Below are 20,050 nucleotides of genomic sequence, written 5' to 3' on the forward strand. Positions count from 1 at the left end.
GAACCTTCTGCAATTTAATATCAACTGTCAAACATTACAGATTTAACTTTGCTCCAGAATGACTGGATAGTTCTTAGCTGAAAAAAATAGAAATAAGAATCTCTTACTGGAGCCAGGCAAAGTGTTAGATTACTTCCATCTATTACCAGATTAAGTCAGAATGAACAGTTTGTCTAAATACTAAAAGAACCTTTAAGGTCACTTCTGCAAATCTATTAAACAAATTGGGATATAGTCATATACACACATTTATGCTTTCATATTTATTCAAGTGTAACGCTGAAATTTTCAGCCCTCTATAACTGATTTCTAAATAAAAAAATGTATTAGGCACTTTTAAAATGAATTTATTTCACAAGTCTCATTTATACATTAGCCATAAGTTTTTTTTTAGTAAAAAGTACTTAGGTATGAAATTTTTTTAAAAAAAAATTTAAAATACAACTTTTTTAATAAAATCAAACAGGTTTTAAACATACCTTTCACATTCTCATTAAGTTTTTTCCATAAGGCACATGTATAGACATTTCAAAGGAGCAGTTAGTTACAACCTTCCAAATCTTTACAATGCTTATAAAACTCTGTCTTTGGAAAAGCATACAATGGATAATATAAAAACATAAATGGCACATTGCAAGTTTTAGACATAACTGTAAATGAAATCTTTATGCATACTACCCAGACCTTAGTGACTTGCCTCCACTGGGGAAAAAACTGTTACTGGATACAAAGTAGTGTTAAGACTACTCTGCATGAAGTATTTAAATGTACTTTATTGTAAAAAAAAAAAAAAAAAAAAAAAAAAAAAAAAAAAAAAAAGCCTGGAAGTTCCAGGGTAAACACAAATAATTCTCCACGTTTACTTTAAAAACTGTTTCTAGTAAAAATTAATCTCCCAAGTGCAAAAGGCAAGGAAATACTAAGTTGCTACTGGGTATTTCAGAAATGGAAAAGTAGAGTTTTTTGAGCAAAATTTACAGAGGAAAAATATTGCCTTTTAAAGTGGACAGTGGTTCCTGGTTTTAATTTACCCTAGACAGGATGAGAAGCATTTAATCACAGCATCCCTTTAAAAAAGAAAAAAAAAAAAAGTCAGTTAAGATAGTTGTTATTTTGTTTACATACATCTAAACCATTACCATTTTCCAATTACAAATCTAGCAGTAACTAAAGACAGGTATCAGTAGTTGATCAAATGCAGGATCTGTGTGAGTGCCTCCACCAAACCAGCTGAAGCCCAGGCTCAAGCTGGGTGGGTACCAAGGGTTTTTTCCTCACTGTTTGCACTGCAGGCCATTCTGAAATGCAGACCCAGCGTTAGGAAATGCTCTGCAGCACCCTGGGAGGCTGAGCAAAGGGCACAGCCCCATTTGGCAAAGGCTGTCCAGCGAGGGCTCAGCTGAGGACGCCCAGTCCTCAGCAAGGCACAGCTGCCAGGGCTCCAAGGCACACTGGAGCTGGACCATCACAGTGCAGGAAATGAAGCACAGGCTGAAGGGTTTGAAGAGTCCACTGGATGGAGAGAGCTGGTTCAGCCTTGGTTTGGAAGATCTGGAGGGTTACATTTTTTCAATCAACAATAAACTGTTTTCTGACTGTTACAGTCAGACCACTTGCTTTAGTCTCCTTTATTTTTCCTTTTCCCAGAAAAGTATCAACTTACCAAGGAATGGAATTTGTATTCTGTTGCTAGTCAGTTTCAAAAATAAAGAAACACACTATCATCACTCCTTAAAGTCACTTAGCTGTATGGGTTTTGTTGCATTTGTTTTTGTTTTGATTTGGGTCTGGTTTGGTGGGGCTTTTTGTTGCCAAGCCAACAGGAGAGCTACCACTAATTTAGGAAAAAACAAACAGAAACCAACAACCCCCACCCCAACAAACCCATGAACAAGTAAATTGTTCTGAAGAGCAAACCATGAATAGAGTTAAACCAAGGAATGATAATTTCATGAAATCAAAAGAAATGCATACTTTAAATAAATGACATAATACTATTCTCTGGCACTTAGCATGGTTTAGATCATTGTTGCCGTAAAAAAGGCAGTCTACACAACAAGACAAGGAAATAAATTTAGGAACACATTTATGATACCACTCCACATAAGTAAATAACTCAGTAATCCCGAAAGAAATCACAGTATTACTAAAAGGAGTCTGTATAAAAGTCAGTTTTTTGGCTCACAAAATCTAATAGATATACAAACCCGAAGAAATTAACTGATGCATATAACCTAATGTTTTTCTGTCCAGAACATCTAAGTACTGTTGGTATGGAAGAAAAAGTCAGAGAGACCAGAAGCTCAACTTGCTTTCTCTCCAGAGAAAGCCATTAAAAAAAAAAAAAAACAAAAAAAACAACAACCAAGAAAAGGATGAACCTACTAAGATTGTCTCATGGCCACTAGAACTATAAGAATTCAGAATACTACTTTAGACTGGGTTAGCCTGAGTTGTCAGAAATAATAAAATAACAATTTGAAGCCTGAGTTTAGTTATTTTATTCACTGTAATTATCAATGACTATCTTAAAAAATACTTCCTAGATGAATCTGAAGCTTTAAAAAAAACTATCGATTTTTGGCAATGCTACAGGAAATTATCAGATGAAAGGGACAGACAATGCTTTGTATTATTCTTCCTACACCTCTACTACAGCAAACCTGATTAAATGATATGGAAGTGCTTAACTTTTTTTAAAAAAAACCCACTGTCAGGAAGACCCAACTGCATTTCACATGAATCAGAAAAAACAGATTTTTGCATTTGATTGTTTGCATGTGTTTTCACTATGAGTTTTGTCTGCTTTCATTCCCTTTTTGTACACACAAGAATGAAAGAAAAGAGAGAAGCTTGCCAGAATGAAAATAAAGCATTGCCTTTGCCCATCCTAAAAATGATGGAGGAATTCAGAAATAGAAACAGAAACTGCCACTATGTTGTTTGTTTGCTTTTAACTAGGACCTCAGATCCATAAGTTACCTTTAATTTTAGTACCAGAAAAGTCACTATTGCATCACTGTATTGTTAAATCATTGGAGACACTATTTAAACAAAACCTTTATTAATTTCCAGTGGTAGAAAATGGAGAGAAATTTATTAAAGAGAATTACTATGTATTGTACTTCTACTTAGAGCTTATATTAAAGCATGACTTTTAAGTTCAGCTATGCCATTTTCTAAAAATTAAGAGAAAAGGGAGGATGTTATATTTTTTCACACACATAAAGTACTTTTTGCCCCTCCCCAGCATAAAGGTAACTGACTTTTGCTAAGGTGGAAATTATTATGCAGACTCACCTTGCAAAAGGAATATAGGACAGACTATACCTGAAAAAAAGAAGAAAAAAGTATATTTGCTGAGTGTTCATGTCTCTCCTAGAACCAAATTATTTCACTTTAGCCCAGCATTATTAAAGCAACCTGCTGTAACAAAATTTTAAACAAGGTTACCTATTCAATTTAATGCTTACCTGAGAAAAGATGAGACAAGAACTAAACATAGTGATGTGGATTTGGTGGTTTACTCTTTTTTTTAAATTTTTTTTTTTCATATTTTTTAATGTAGTTAATAACTTCTATTGCACACAAACTTAAAAAACCAGACCTCATATTGCCAAATCCAAAAGGAATAGAGATTCCTGGGAAAACGGTATTCAAGACAATAGAGACAACTTTTTCTAGTTTAAAAGACAATCGAAATGACTATGCAAATATACATCTAATCATATTATTTATGTAACTAAATACAGATACATGCTGTAGGATGAATAATATTCCACAACTGTGACACTCAGACAGCTGACAATTCTATTCTTCTCTGAAACTTGCTTCTCACAAGCCTCCACAGTTAGTGTTCTGTTCTCATGCCCAGCCTGATCAAACTCCAGGACATTATACAAATGTGAACTGTCTGCTGCAAACACATGGAGTATAGTCTGAGCTAGAGGTCTTCCCTCTATCTAGCACCATACCCAACAGTCCTTGTCCTGAACAAATGGATCCTTGTCCTCAGACCCACGTTCAGTACACACTCTGTGCATTCAGGGCAAGTTCAAACAAGAACTGTGGTCACCTTGGGTTGCCTGAGAGTAAGCACCAAGTAATTCACCTGGGACATGGACACAAAGCTTGTATCCCCGTGGAAAAATCAGCAACTTGCAGAACTTCTGCCAGGCTTGCAAGCATTCACCTGACTGCACTCACACACTGCCAAACCCAGCCCCTGAGTGCATTCATGGTCATCACAGCACCTGCTGCACTAAATTCACCCTCTCGCGTCCACCCACTCTTTACCCAGTATATTCTTGGGGCAGCAAATATCCTATGAAAATGTTTTTCAGTTTCTTTCACTTCAAAAATGAAAAATTAGTTAGAATTCAAAAGAGAGATTATACTGTTACTTTTACAACACAGAAGAAGCATGACAATTTTTTTTTTGCATATATACTCCTTTCATAAGGCTTCAGATAAGTTCACACGTTGCAGAATACACTTCAGATTACCATTTTTGCAAGATGATTGAATATAGATTTTGCTGGAGTTACACAACCTAGCTGAGAAAAACAGATTGAGGCACCCTTATATGTGAATCATATATATATAGGCTTATAATCATGCGGGTGGAGGGGCAGGGAGAAGAAATTAAGAGGAATTTTAAGAATCTTACCAGGTCATTGCCAAGAACTGCAATATGCAGAATAACATTGCCAAACCCTTTTTGTTCCACTAAGCAAAAATAAAGCAAATACTGCAAGTTAGTTCGTTTTGCACCACACCAGTCTATACTGCAAACAATTGACACAGACTGTTCCATCAAGAATTGAGATAATTGACAATGCCTAAATTTCCTTGTCTCAATTTGCTGTTTCTTTCCCAACAGCTCTCCATTCATTTTATCCATCACCCCATTAGCATCATGCTATGTAAGCTTTTCTAGCTTTGGAAACACCTAACAACATCAGTGTTAACACTCACGTCACTGCACTTCTGCAAATATGGAAGTTCACTCCAGTGACATACTTACTTCTGTGGAATGCAACTACAGTTAGTTTTCAACCAAGATGTTTCAAGATACTTCTGGTTTTTTTCCTGTAGTCCTAACCAGCTTGATATTCTGTATCCATGGCTTCTAAAGATGTCTATACACTCGCTGATATTTTCTGACATAACTATGCATCACTGAAACAAAACAATATTTGAACTTGCTTTTCTTGGTTTTTATTTTAGAGGTCTCCAGACTGAACCTGATGCTCCAGATTTTGCATTCCCATCTACATCATATGCAGGTGGAAGGATGCATTTGCTTTACAGCCAGCAGGCTCATCATTCAACCTAAGCTCAACTGCAGCAGACAACAAAAACATCACACACATGAGTTCACCCTTCCTCCACCACTGAACTGCCTCTTAAAGCTACAATCCAATTAATAAACTAACCAAGATTGCTTTTTAGAAAAAAAAGTATTCTCACTTACCCAGAATACAGCACACAGAGTCAATATTAGGCAAAGCTGGAGTGAGAAGGAGAGACAAAGAAAAAAAGAATTAATAATCAAATACACAATGAAGCAAGTACAGCAACCATTTCCATGTATTCCACAGGCAATCAGCACTTCAAAATTGGCTTATGAAACAAGCAGCACCAAAGGCTGTTGCACAGGGACTATATGATGAACACCATGGTGTTTTTCAAAGAACAGTATGAGGTATGCATGGCCAGAAGGGCTGGGACAAATCTTGAAAGGAAGACAAGGCAGGAGTTGACTTGAGGAATCAGCAGAAATATAAGCCAGTGTGTGCACACTTATGTGTTAGTTCTATTAAGAGGTGGTCTTAGATGATAAAGCTTTATTGAAAGGAATCAAGAAGTCCGTTAACTGATACTCTCTTATTCCAGTACATACTATCATTTTGAACCTGGTATTTATAATGCCTGTCTCTGACAAGAAAGATGTGTGCATTGCTACGAACGACCCTTTATTAAAAACATCCATTCTGTATTACAGGATCTGGCAAATACAGGCCATGCCTCATCTGCTTGTGCTTTTTCATCTTCTGACACTAATGAAGAGTCCACTAGGGAGCAGCTGCCTCAGGTACAGTGAAAAAGCACTCATGAAGCTTTGTTCAAAGTACTTAAACACTTTGGATGGAACATTACATGGTATACTACACCAAATAATCACACCATTTGATCATATCTGGCTTCCTCCATTTTTCATTACACATAGAACAAAGCAGAACAAAACTACAAATTAATTTTCACTTGAAAAAGATTTGTTGGTGTTTTATTGAAAGGAAGAAAAGCAACACACTCTTGAAATTTTCCAAACATGCTTGTGACTCCTGAATTGCCTAAAACTCTAGCTTTGTGTAAGGATGTGGATTAAAACAGCCAAATTCATATGAAGTTTTCAAAACTTTAAATCTACCTTCTCTGTTTTACTGAAATTTCCATACTAAAAGTCTTAACTCTCATCCACTGCTCATGTTCACTATTAGATGAAACCTTTCATTCTCGTTTTCCCAACTTTGCAGGTAGCCTCTCTGCACTGGTAGGTCTGTGATGTTTGCTCTGCTCTCTGTTCGTGTTCTATTTCCCTGATGTATTTTGTTTTTACAGCCTTCAAAGCAAGTTACTTTCTTTGTCACCATGTCTGAGCACAGTGGATGACAGGATCATCAGGACAAAATGATTTTTGTGTTTTAAGAGTCTGGCTTAGGCTCTCAGTTTCATTGAAAAAAGCCCACAGCTGTAAAGTGTTGGAGAATTCATGCTCAGCAAATACAGACTCTAGGAGAACTGGAGACATTCTTGGACATTTTTAATTCACACCTACAAAATGTTACCTTCCTAGGACTTGTAACTTGGTATGAGTTGAAAATAATGACAGAACAAAACAAAAACATTCAAACCAAACCTCTTGAACAAAGTTTGGAGTCCAAGCAGTGATCAAGTGACTTCCCCAAAAGATAGGGGCAAATGCAAGCTTCTCAAATGAGATTATAACTATTTTCTCATGTGGGTGTGAGAAAGGAAGAACATGTAATCTCCATATGACAGCCATTCAGCCAAGAATTTATGAAGACTTTCTTACCCATGAAACTAGAAAAACAAGTTGTATGATAGGGAGAATAGGAAAGCCAACTACATTTCAAAAATAAAAGTTGAAACAAATCAGTAGGAACAAAAGAGCAAAGTATTAAACAGAGAAGCAGCAAGAGGAGGAAGTTGTTTTAACTACATAATATAGAGCTTTGGGATAGGAATTCTAATACTGGAGAGAAAGTTTTTTTCCTTGTCCTCCTGGAAGAAGAAATGATGGTCATGGAAGTAAAGGAGCCAGCAGTGTCACAATGGAGAATCTCAAAGTTGAACATGTGGCCTCCCAGACTCTGGGGAAATAAATTGATTTTCTCCATTACTTTGAAAGTGCTGCACCACTGACCTTTACAGACCAAGCTGCAGACGAAAAACAACTGTAAAGCTACACTTGGTGGCCGCTGGCTTTTCACAGTAGCTAAAAAAGTCTCTCCCCTTGTTCTTGAAGAAAATATTTTAGAAAATAAATTAAAAATAATTAACCTGCTATAAGCATTTACTAAGAAATATTTCATAAGGAACATTTTATTCCAAATGATTCATTAAAAATCATAAACAACAAAAACACATATGTTCATAGAAAAGAGCTAGATGATCTTTGTGACATACAGAGCTTAACAGCTTGACTGTCATTTCTCTGCAGAAGGAAGAGGCAGACTGAGAAATAATCTCCTTTTAGAAAAGCATCAAATTTAGCTCTGAGGCTAAAGGAAAACTTTTTAATAAAAGGAAACAAAGATAGTATATTTACCAACATCACAATTGTAGCTATTAATCGTTTTGGATCAAACATTGCTTTCAGTTGCTTCAGTGGCCCCATCAGAAAACACGTACTAATAGGAGAGAAAAAACAAAACAAATTGTAAACCACTTTCAAATAACTTTTTCTGAAAGACAGTAGGTAATTACCAGTTTTCCAACAGATAGATGACTACAAAGTCTTTAAAAAGATATTTCAGTGCTTAGCAACAGAGACTCGCTAGAACAGAAGGTGAAACTCCATGAATTTAGCCCTGGAAACAGTTTATGAGTCACCCTTGGTCACGAAATTCTTTCCAAAATATTGCCATAGTGAAAAAAAGTAACAGGCAAATACAAAAACACTTATATTGGTTGAGAGGACAGAGTGTGACAAGGATATACTGAAGGAATAACAGAAGAGCATAGAAGCAAATCAGTTTTAATGAGAAAAAACACATTTCCACTAATAATCTGTTTGATGGTGCTGAATGCCATTTATAAATAAAGATGATTAAGAAAGCAGTGCAGTTACAGTTAAATTTAAATCATTTTAAGAGATACAAAATGGAGGGAGATTGAACAATGACTATAAGTAGCTCTACATTAATTTAGAGATGGGTGGGTGGTCAAAGATGCTTTGATTGTTATTTTAAGATGAAAAGCACCAAAATAGCTAGGGAAAAAAAATTAGAAAACTCAACTTCAGAAGTAAATGAGATCATATCCAAGATTTCAGGAAAGAAAATGGAAACAAATATAGTGGTTAGAGCTTTTTACATTACCAAAACAAAACATTATGAGTATAGCAGAGTTATCAAGTTGAAGTCTAGTGAATTTGGTGTTGAAGCTGTTATAACAACTGACTTGCCAAAATAATGTCAAGATTACAAAGACCAACCTCCTGTAGAAAATTTTTGCTTAACAATAATTTTTTTTATTCAGGCAGATTGCAAGTTTCTACAATCAAGACTAGAGGGAAGTTCTACCTCTTTTAATCAAACTCAGCAAGCAAAAAGGCAGGAAAAAGTTCAGTAATTTGTATTAATCCTCCTGCTTTTTTATACTCTGTAGTTAACTTGGAGAATGAAAACCATCAGCAACACCACATGCTGTACCTTTTTATGCAAAGAAATGCTAAGAGCTCACAACCTCAGGAGCAATTCTGTGGCTTCAAATATTTGAGATGAGTCTCTTTCTTCCTTGTCATTCTGCTTTGTAGAAAATACAACAATTTAATGAGACAGTTAAAATGCCTGTAATCTTGTGGTGGTCTGAATGCTTTACTACAGAGCAAAAACCCTAGTCTAACTCCTTTTCTAGTCATTCATTTTTATATGAAATGAAGCAGGGAAAAGTTTGATTGAGCTTCCTCCTGAAATCAATCATAAGCCTTCTACAACTAAAAAAAAATGGGCATCCACATTCCATGCAATGACTAGAACTCAATCTTCCACATCCAAATGTTCTCCTACCAGCAACTTTGCACATGTATCTCCTTCACTTTTATCTTATGTAGACAGACCTCAAAAATCCATATTAAATGGAAAGAAGCTTTCACAATTCAATAGAAAAACTTTTAAATTCACTGCAATCCAAACTAATTTTTTCTCAGTATTTTTTCATCTTATCTGTTGAACCATAAAATTAAATTAAGACAAAAAAAAAAGGGGACATGAAGAACTAGAAGAAAATATTAGTTAGCTAGTGGAAGGATAGGGATGAGGAAAATACAGTGGTAAAAAGGAGTTAAGTTTTGGCCACATAAAACAGGCAGAAAAATATATAGAAAGCAAAATGTATTGTTTTTAATTTGATTCATATTGAGAGGACAGACATCACAAGAGCTTCTACAGAGACAAGAAGAGATTCCATAGAGAACAGAAAGAAAGACTAGAAAAAAATTGTAGACATCCTCCAGTTAAACAGAATAATTCTTTCAGATACACCATTCTGTAGGAGACACACTCATCACCCGTGAGAATAATCAAGTAAGTATCTCGTAAGTAAATTGTTTTCATGTTCATGGTTAGAAACACGATAGTGACAACAAACTAGAGGGGACTAAACAGGCTTGTAAGAGCAGTAACTGCATTTTGGTTTAAACACAGACTTGCAAACAAGCCTAGAAAAGTTTAAATCTGCTTGTCAATTTGGAACTTCATTGTCATCTCCTACTGTTCTTAGAACCCAGTTGCCTGTATTTTTATATCTAAAAGGACTACTGAAGGAAAAATGGGCCTCTTTTTTCTTCTAATTTTAGCTGGAGTGCAGACTAAAGTTTTTCAGCATTCTCCTGAAAGAAATACTAGTCTGTAAAAATTTTCCTCTTAATTCAATTTAATTTGATTAGTACTAAGTTTCTAAAATTCTCATTTAATTTGAAGAAATGAAAATACTCATAGTGAGTATAATGAAACTCCAAGTACCAGGTAAAAACAACACAACCAAAAAACCCCACCCCAAACCAACAACAAAGAATAAATAGTAAGATAACAGAGAAAGGCAAACACTTAGCTTTGCCTATGTCCAGTATTAACTTTTTGTCTCATTTTAGTATGAGATGGAACAGTTCTACAATTGAGACTCAATGTCAGTCTAGACATTATTGTCTCCTAACAAATTTGTCAAGGAAAAGCAGGACCTTCAAGTATCTCAAACGTTAACGTCACATTACCTGAGTTCTAACAGATTAACAATGCTTTGACTCAAAAGTTAAGTTACTTGACTAAAGTCAGATTCCATGAAAGCCACAACCAGACTCCACAGGGTTTGATTACCATGACCATGCCTTAACTACACTAAGATAATAAAAGAAGGAGGACAAATAGAAATTGAAAACACCTAATGGACATTAAGTTGTTTCTTATGTGTCTTTGAAAATTTTCCTTTCACAGTCTGAATCTTAAGAGGCCCCCTTCTGCAAATCTTTTAGGACTAACTGTTATGTGGAACACTTCAAAGAATCAGAGTTTAAAAACACACTGTGAACAAATTTTAGATTCTGCCTTCAGCCTTACAGCCAAAACAAGGATTTCCTGAATGTTTCCTTTTTGAAAGTTTTCTTGGAAACAGGATGATCTCTCTGTTAAAAGCAAAAAACTCCTAACGAAGTATCCATACAGAGAGCAGACTATCTGTTTGCTCCTGAAGCTGAGGTACTTCTGTACCTGGCAGAAGGAGTTAGCTGTAAAAAGTACAAAACATTCAGCTAGCAATTTGTTATTCATACTTCACATAGCAGTTGTGATGTGCCCACGAACAGGCGTGTAAAGTAACTATAAACAACAAAACTGTAAAACAAACAAGTTTTTGTTATTATCATTCAATATAAGACAATGTTGTTCACACACAACACAGACAGCACTCCAGAGTAAAAGCAAATGGAAATGTAGCTGAAAAGGAGGGCTTTTTTCTAAAACCAGTAACTAAGAAATCTTACCTGGCGAGTGCAGCAATATTTCCCAGGGTGTAGAACACTGCAAAAAGTTTGATCCCCTTTGGGAGCCATAGCAATGCTGTTCCCTATAAAAGACAGGTTATTGGTATGTTTACAATTAGCTAATTCTTACAGTCTATAAATACAACTTTGTACTATGAAGAACATCATTCTGATACACACTAGCAGAGCTCACACTGCTCTCAGAGTTGCAGCAGTCACTACTCAGCACACTTCTATTGCCACCTGGTGGCAAACAATGTGTTGGTTCACTGGATTTCAAGACATTTTTACAACTAGGCAATGTTTGTTTATATTACTGAACACATTTATTTGTAATGTCTATATCCTATTTCATAACACTTTCACTTTTGTTACAATGCCCCACTGTACATCCTACACCTCTGCACACAAGATAAAATGTCATAAAGCTGAACTAATATTCACCATATCCTTTCTCCTCCAATCACCCATTTGGACTTGCTGCTTAAATACACACTGAGGCTGAATAGAAATATTTTAGAACTCTTACTTCCAGATCCCTCTTCTTTCCACTGAACTTAAAAAAAATGCAAAGCCTTGTGCTGATCACAGTTCCCTACGATGATGAGGGAAAAACGGAATGACAGAAAAGGGACCTTAAAGGTCACCTAGATACAACTGCCACTGCCAGGGGCACTTCCCACTAGACCAGGCTGCTCAAAGCCCCATTCAGCCTGGCTTTGAACAGTGCCAGGGATGGGGCACCCACAACTTCTCTGGACAACCTGTTCTAGTGCCTCACAATCAAGAATTTCTTCCTTATATCTAACCTAAATATCCCTGTTTTCAATTTGTACCCATTACTCCTTGTCCTGTCACTACAGCTCCTAACAGAGTCCCTTCCTGGCTTCCCTGAAAGCCCCCTTCAAACACTGAAAGGCTGCTATGAGGTCTCCATGCAACCCTCTCTTCCCCAGGCTGTAGAGACCCAACTTTCCCAGTCTGTCAAAAGCCTAAATAGAGCCTCCACTAGAAGCAAAACAAACTCTGATCTGCACACTGTGTCCTGAAAAAATGCAACCAAACAAAAAAGCAACTGCATTCTGCTCAACTGCAATTTTAGTGGAAATCTGTGGTGAAAAGAAAGGAAAAAAGGGAGCAAGAAAAGGAGGGAGAAAAGGGTGGGGGGGAGGAAGGAAGAGAGAATGAGGAAAAGGGGAGAACTTCCCCAATGTTTTTTTCAGCTGCTTGTGGGAGTTTCCATGCAGCTGAAAAATTGCCTTCTAGTGCAAGTTACCTGTGTCAGATTTTGACAGAGCCAAGCAATTAAAAGATCTCAACTCTTAACTGCAGGCTGCAGACTCCTGCCAGCCCCTAAAGTTCAGGAATGAACAAATGATTTGCTGGCTGTAAAACCACCAGGAGTGAAGCAGGTTTCTCAAGTGTCAACACACAACCACAGTCGTCACCTATTGATTTTTTGAGTGTGACATCCTACACTTGTGGTTTCTTCAGCCTTCAAAATCCTTTCAAGCTTTCCCCTTCTTTTTTCCTTTCATTATGCTACGGTAAAAATGCTCCCTTCTGTAACTGGAAGCAAAACTGCTAAAATCGTAATTTAGAGATCAACATGTCTAGGTAAATAAATGCATACAAAATTTAGAATGCAGGATAAAGCAAACACAGAATCACACATAAAGTAGGAATATGAATAAGGTTCAACTGTAGGACAGTAATAAAGTGCAAGGAGAAAAATAACTTTACTTACAAGAAAAGAACACAAAATGCCAGCAACAAAGCATATGGCAAACCATCTGACTCGAGTACCAAAGCTGAGTGTTGAGGCATCAAGAACCTTAAGAAGAAGAGAGGAAAAAGAGGACATTACAAACCCAGTTTAGAACAATCTAAATGACATTTTTCTCTTTACCACTAAAGTCCTTAATTTCAAACAAATTCATTTTTAGCTGGAAATAATTATTTTACCTTGCTCAACAGTTGCTTGTGTATTAATTCTTTCATGTTACAAAATCATATTATCAATCTGGAACACATGGAAACATATTTACAAACAAACAAAAAAGACAAAACCCAGAAAGGTATATCCTGGCATGCAAGCAATGCTGCTTCGCTTTCAAACACATTTTTTTATCACCACACAATTGGACCAAACCAAAAGAATGAATGGACCTTCCAGCAATTTGCAGAGGAATTAATCCATTTGTATGACACTGTAGGTTCCTATAAACATTACCACCTTATCCTGTTACTAGAGAGGATCCCTTGTACATATTAATGCCAGTTTTCACTGCAAGCATTACAACTCCAATTACTGTTCCAATTACCTTCCTGAAGGTGTAGTCAGAGCAACAGAGTTTGTCTCATCAGACTAAGCTAACCTGCTGAAAGGGAATATTTCACTTCCGGCTTCTCCAGAGTGACTCCAGAGCCTAATGAGCTGAGCTACCTGACACAACTCCTGACACGAGAACAGAATTAGCGTTGCTTCTGTTCTGATGACTTGGCTAATGAGCCAAGCCAGCTCTGCAAGGTGTCAGAAAAGCAGCAGGGCTGATGTAAGGAAAGAGGCAGGGCCATGTATCTGGCAGAACGGCCCCTTTCAGCAGAAGTGATTTGTTAGATATGCTCAGCTCATCTCCACCCACGATGCAAGAACAATGCATTTCATCTTACTCCAGGTCACTACAATTAAATGTACTTTCTGTTCTAAACTGGCCTATTAAGTCAAGTGTTGCTTCAGCTTGCATTAAATTACTTAACAAAAACAATTTCCTATTTGTTCAGATGTCACAGGCAAACTTGCTCTCTTGTTATCTAGTCAAGAGGTATTTTAATCAAGTATTATTAACTACATATACGTAATAGACCTTCCCCAACTGGTAAGTATGATATTTCTCCTTATCTCTTGAGAAATTTCTCTTTCAGGCAGTGGTAAGCTAACTAAGGAAATTTGGTTACTGCTTAGAACAATTTCAAATCTGTACAAATGAAGAATCTGTGTCTAGTTTAATAAAAAACTGCCACATGCATGCACACATAAAGGTGCTGTAGTGACAGAACTTTGCAAAGGTCAGAAGATGCAGCTTACCTTGTTAGGTCCAACACTTTATCCTTATGTAAGCATTAAAGAAACAGACAAAAACAGTAACTGAACGATCATTTTAGTATTTTAAATCATATTTGATAGTCAGAGTCCTGAATGCCTGCATTTTTAAGAAGAGTAGGAACAGCTGGTAGCCCACAGCTGAAGATACCCATTTCAATCATGCTTTTAGTTACATCTATTCATGCAACTAACCACAAGCACACACGCACAAAAAGAGAAAAATCCTTTCCATCTCTGTTCAGAAATGAAGTGTAGATAGGCCAATCATATCAGTACACCCAACACACGTATTTCAGAATGCCTAGAAAACTGGGAAAGGATGAAGATAAATCCTTTATTCAGGTGCATCAGGCTCATTGCTGCCACTTGCTGCTCTCCTAATCTTATTATCTGACAGTGCTCCTGAAGTGACTATCAGATTTCATTTTTCAAATAAATGTGAAAACAGATTTATCTTCATTTAAATCCCTAACAGTAAAGAGGTGAAAAAAAAAAACCCCGAGCACAAGAAATAAGAGAACCATATAAAGGCTTGGAGCAAAAAGTACCACAAACCCAAAAAGTTTGATACGTTTTATGGATTTAACTCTTAAAAACTGTTTGACAATATACGCACATGTTTGACAATATATGCACAGGAAGATAAGTTGTGGCATGAGGGCTGCCAGAGCATTCTGTGAAATAACAGAATAAGTGTATTAAGGTATTAAAATGAAGGCTCATCCTTCCAACCATTCCCAATGATGTCACCATTTATGTTGTCAAGCCGAACCTACTTAAGGCAGTGTTTGAAATCCTGAAACTGGGGATATGGTAATGTGTTTTCTTAGTCCCTAATACCTAAGGGGACTGAGGGGAGACCTCACTGCAGTCCACAGCTTCCTCATAAGAGGAAGCAGCGGGGCAGACACTGATCACTTCTCTGTGGTGACCAGAGACACGACATGAGGAAACAGTGAAGCTGTGAAAGTAGGTTTAGGTTAGATATTAGGAAAAAGTTTTTCACCCAGAGGGTGGTTGGGCACTGGAAGAGGCTCACAGGGAAGTGGTCACAGCACCGGCCTGACAGAGTTCAAGAAGCATTTGGACAATGCTCTCAGGCACATGGTGTGACTCTTGGGAATGGTTCTGTGCAGAGCCAGGAACTGGACTCAATGCTCCTTGTGGGTCCCTTCCAAGTCAGGATATCCTACAATTTATACTTTTTGGGTTTCATGGAAGCAATGAAACTCATTGCCTTTCCAAGACGCCTGTTTCAATGCTGCAGAGAAGCACCTTGCTGCAAAAGTTGAGTTACAGACACACAGTTCACCACAGACACCAGCTTGTGCTAAAATGCGAGGCTCACTCTAGAGGCTGAGGTTCTGACACATCCTGCCACATGTGCTGCAGGCAGAAATTTCTACACTAGGGACCACCAGACACCCTGAGGTAACAGCTTAGGCTCTCAGAGACTATGAACCCTAAGAAAAAAGAAGCCTAAGCTGCCTTTACAACAAAGGCAGGAAACAACGCAAAGGTGCTTAAGATTCTTTTTTGTGTATCTGACATAAATGATACAGCTAATTCCAGATTTCAGATAAAAAGAGTTGTCACTGCAGTCTATGGTATTTGCATTAGCAAAAGCTTTTACTTAGGAGACTGAAAAAATTGCCAGGCATGTTCCACACCTGTAGTTCATGTGGAGAACTACACAGGAGAGGTGGCAAGGGAGTTCCTGTAAAACATACCCCTCTTGCTATACTGCTTATCAGCTTGTTTCTAACAAGGAAAAGACAAATTAATCTGAAATCAACAAAAGGAAATCCTTAGTTTTCTATGGCTAAACTTTCATGCCAAACTCCTGGGCAAGAAGCAAAGCTTTTAATTCACAGGCTATTTCAAGCTAATAGTAAATGGAAGAAATGACCAAGACATCCAAAAATCAAGAGGAAATCCTAAGTGGAATCTGGAATGGAGATTTTTCTGAACCATAAGGAACTGATATGGGAACTTGCAATAGCCTGATGCACAAGTTCCAAGTGTCAGTAAGAGCATCATTGCTGAACAGTGCAATGGACACAGACTAAACAATATGAATGATAATCCACAAGGCTGCTTTTGAGCAAAAATATTTCTTGTAGCTCTGAACATCCACCTAGGTTCCCCCCACATATCAATGATCTTATAACAGTTTTCCATGTGGGCAAATAGAAAAACAGAACCACTTTATTTTACTATTCCAGAAGCTAACAATTACATCTTTTCTTGATGGTAAATACACAAGTAATGGAGAAAATTCAAAGAAATATTGAGTAAATTTGTGGAATTGACTTTCTAAGCCACAGTGAAAAAAAATATTTATAGAGATATGTTCTCATCTTTCCCCAACAGGCCTCCTTATACGCATTTTTATCAGCAGTTGAGAGTAAAATACAAGAAATGTAACATAAGAAATGTAATATATAATTTCTTACAAAAATATAAGAAATACCTGGTCTATTCCTCTTTGTTGAAATCTTGTTGAGTGCTTTAAGCAGCTGTCAGCTGTCATGCAACATCCAGTGTATCACATGGACTGATTTTACATTAGTTTTGGTGTTGATAAAACTGAACAGCATAATGGTACCCTGAAAACATCATAACACTGCCACAACTATTATTTATTATAGATATTTTTTGTAATTATTTACTTTTTAAAATATATTTAGAATAATGGATCTAATTGCAGCAAGAAACAAATGCTGGTGATCTGAAGAGTTTAGAAAATACTGGAAGACTTCACTGCATCATCACACAGTTCATTCATTATAGACTAGTCTTCCACATAGCAGAAATGATTTGTGACTTCATGATAATGGTTCTGCAAAAATCAAGGGAAAGAATCCAGAGATATCTATGGACATGAACCATATGATGGCTATTACACAACTATCAGATACTCCAAAGAGAGGGCCTTTGTTTTCAGTCAAACACATGACTCGTCTGCAGAAAGATCATGAAAACAGCTGAAGATTTTACACACACAATGCATAACCTCACACTTTCTTTCACAGCCCCACCTCGTACCAAGTGTTCCTCTCTGCATGGGTGCACATACTTTTTTGCTCTAATACACACACTTTAAAAATAGTCAGCACCACGCAGCTCCAGCTTTAGTGAATGTCACGTATGAATTTCCTCTCTAAAAAGAGGTTTGATTTCCACTGTTCCACAAATATATTGTCACCTTGAGAGAAAAATACAGCTGAGAAATTGCCTGACCTAAACACTCGACTTTTTTAAAGTCAAGGGGTATTTATTTATTTTAAAGGTCTTTCTGGTTCACCTCAGCATGAAGCTCCTTTGCACTGCACCAAAACCACATTTTTAAGTTTTCTTCTATCATGTACCGGACAGGCTTTAAGTATAGGCAGATTTTTTTCATTTAAAGTCTTTTCTGGCTATAACATTACATCCAATAGTGAAATCTCATATAGCTTAATTACTGACATTTAACAAATTAAACACATTCTTAGCTCATTTCTCTCCTCAGGATATAAAACTCAAATATAAAAGCATCAAACATTTAGGCATTTATCTATTGATTGCCACCTTAAAACAACAATCACAGCATCAAGTAAAGGAAAACTCTATGTCACTATCACATGCCTTGTGTGAAACATGCCTGGTGATGGCAGAATAATCAATTCTCTTGGAACTGAACTGAGACTGACAGAAACATAAGTATTTCTTTGATAATCCTGAGAAGAGCAGAAGGTGAAGCACCCCTCCCAAATGCTGGCAGCCAGTTCTGGTGTGAAAGGGCACAGATTCTTCACAGCTTCCAGACTCAGCGGACACAATTTACGTGCTTTGCTGTGGCAGAGAGGCCGAATTCGTGAACCTTGAAGACCAACGACAACTCAGTGCAAAACCAAGTGAAGCATGCCAGCAGCAAGCTGCTAGAACTATTATGATGCCAGCTATGCTCAGATTGTGCTGGTTCCCCAAGGTTTGTTGGCCCTAGCTCACACCCCAGCTACATTCCAGCCTCCTCCACCATGCTCCAGCACCCTGGAATTAGCAAGCAGGAGCAAGTTCTTCCTTGATGTGGGGGCACGTTGACCTGCAGTCACATGAATTAAGAGGGAGCTAAAACAATAAATGGTTCTTTGTAAGCATGCTCAGCTTTGCTCCAGCCGAGAGATTAGTTCTCGGGAATGTGCGGTGTTCAAACACAGTAAAAACAAAACAAAAAGAACTGCTGACAACGAGGAAGACAGTGGGAAGGAAATAGAAAAATTAAGCCATGCTTAAGGAGCAAGGGGCAAAAAGTAACTTCAGCAAAATGTACACAAAACGATGTTTGTGTAAAGAAAACCTTTGTTTCGGCAAATTTAAGGACATAAGGGAGTGGAGAAACAATTTACACTGAATCGCAGACTCAGGTCAGGTTGGAAGGAAGCATAGTATGTTATCTGGTCCAAACTCTCTGCTTAATCTGCTTAAGCACAAGAAAACGTTGTAGAAACCGAAGGACCCCAAGCCACCAACATAGCCAAAGGCTTCACACAAGAGTAATCCGCCAAAACTCATCCTGCGGGCAGAGCCTGCTCCCACAACCCTGGTCCCTCGGCGCACGCCGCAAACTTTGGTCTCTCCTTTGGCTGCCCGTGTGTGCCCCGCTCCGACAGGGCCGGGCAGGCGCGGGCAGCGGGCTGTGCGTGTGCGCAGGCCGGGGACGGGGCAGGCAGCGCGGGGAGCGCGGCAGCGCCCGAGCCACGGACCGCGGAGCGGGGACGCTCCAGCGCCGCTCCAGCGCCGCTCCACCCCCGCACGCCCCGCGCCGGGGAGGGCAAGGGAGAGCGGGGTCTCGCCGAGCCGTACCTGCGCCGTCAGCCCCTGCTCCTCGTCGTCCTGCCCGGCCAGCACCCGCCGCAGCTTCTCCATGCCGGCCCTCCCAGGGCAGGGCGCGCCGGGGGTCGGGACGGGGCGGGACGGGGCCGCGCTCCACCGCCGGCCGCGCGCCCAGCCGGGAAGTGACGCGCGCCCCGAGGCGGCGGCGGGGCCGCGCCTGCGCATTCCCGGCCGTGCCCCGGCTTCCCGGGGGACAGCGCTGGTCCAGCCGCAGCCGTCGCTGGAGGCGCCGAGGAGGAAGAAGGGCTTTTTCGGCCTGGGCCCGGCTTCATCGCCGCCCGCGGAATCGGCCTCCGCATAGCAGCGTGATTTGCGATGTGTACAGGACATAGAGCAGAGGATACAGGACAAGCACCGCGGGTGCGCTGGGCTCCGGTAGAACCGCGCTGGGACACGCTAGTGCTGGGGTACCTGAGCATCAGTTTGTGCCCGTTGCCTCTGGTCCTATAGCTTGGCACCACAGAGCAGAGCCTGGCTCTTCAAATGATGCACAGGAAGTTCCACTTAGATACGGGGAAGAACTTCTTTTCTCTGCAGGTGACCTAGCGCTGGAACAGACTGTCCCGAGAGGTCGTGTAGTCTCCCTTACTGGATGTGTCCGAGATCTGTCTGGGTGCGATCCTGTGCCGTGTGCTGTAGGATGAGCCTGGAGCACAGCGTGGTTCGGGCAGCCGGCGGTGTCCGGCTGGGCCTGGCTGTTGCACGGGCACGGTGCCCGGTGTTCGGACCCCCATCCCCATCCGCAGGCGGCAGGCACGCTGCGAACCGCAGCGCCAGCAGCT

The 20,050-nt window shown here is 39.0% G+C and overlaps 1 protein-coding gene across 1 annotated transcript; it reads right to left on the reverse strand.

Moving 5' to 3' along the window:
* Window positions 1-331: 331 nt before the first annotated feature.
* On the reverse strand, window positions 332-19,377 carry SFT2D1 (SFT2 domain containing 1). Its single transcript, XM_066178670.1, has 8 exons — window positions 19,239-19,377; window positions 13,032-13,118; window positions 11,285-11,367; window positions 7,856-7,937; window positions 5,477-5,512; window positions 4,670-4,728; window positions 3,301-3,330; window positions 332-1,067 (listed from the first exon to the last, which is right to left on the reverse strand). The coding sequence occupies exons 1-8, from the start codon at window positions 19,299-19,301 to the stop codon at window positions 1,028-1,030; spliced, it is 480 nt and encodes a 159-aa protein (XP_066034767.1). The 5' UTR covers window positions 19,302-19,377; the 3' UTR covers window positions 332-1,027.
* Between the last annotated feature and the right edge of the window lie 673 nt (window positions 19,378-20,050).

The sequence above is a fragment of the Chamaea fasciata genome, unplaced genomic scaffold (assembly GCF_029207755.1).
Source record: "Chamaea fasciata isolate MVZ Bird 193981 ecotype frontalis unplaced genomic scaffold, bChaFas1.0.hap1 SCAF_3, whole genome shotgun sequence".
Taxonomy (NCBI): Eukaryota; Metazoa; Chordata; class Aves; order Passeriformes; family Sylviidae; genus Chamaea; species Chamaea fasciata.

Excerpts from the sequence above, each read along its gene's own strand:
- SFT2D1 (XM_066178670.1), bottom strand. The coding sequence starts at position 19,301 with ATGGAGAAGCTGCGGCGGGTGCTGGCCGGGCAGGACGACGAGGAGCAG. Across the intron at positions 13,119-19,238 it reads AGCAGGGGCTGACGGCGCAG|GTTCTTGATGCCTCAACACT; the intron begins GTACGGCTCGGC and ends CTTCTTCTTAAG. Across the intron at positions 1,068-3,300 it reads TCCTATATTCCTTTTGCAAG|GGATGCTGTGATTAAATGCT; the intron begins GTGAGTCTGCAT and ends TCTTTTTTAAAG.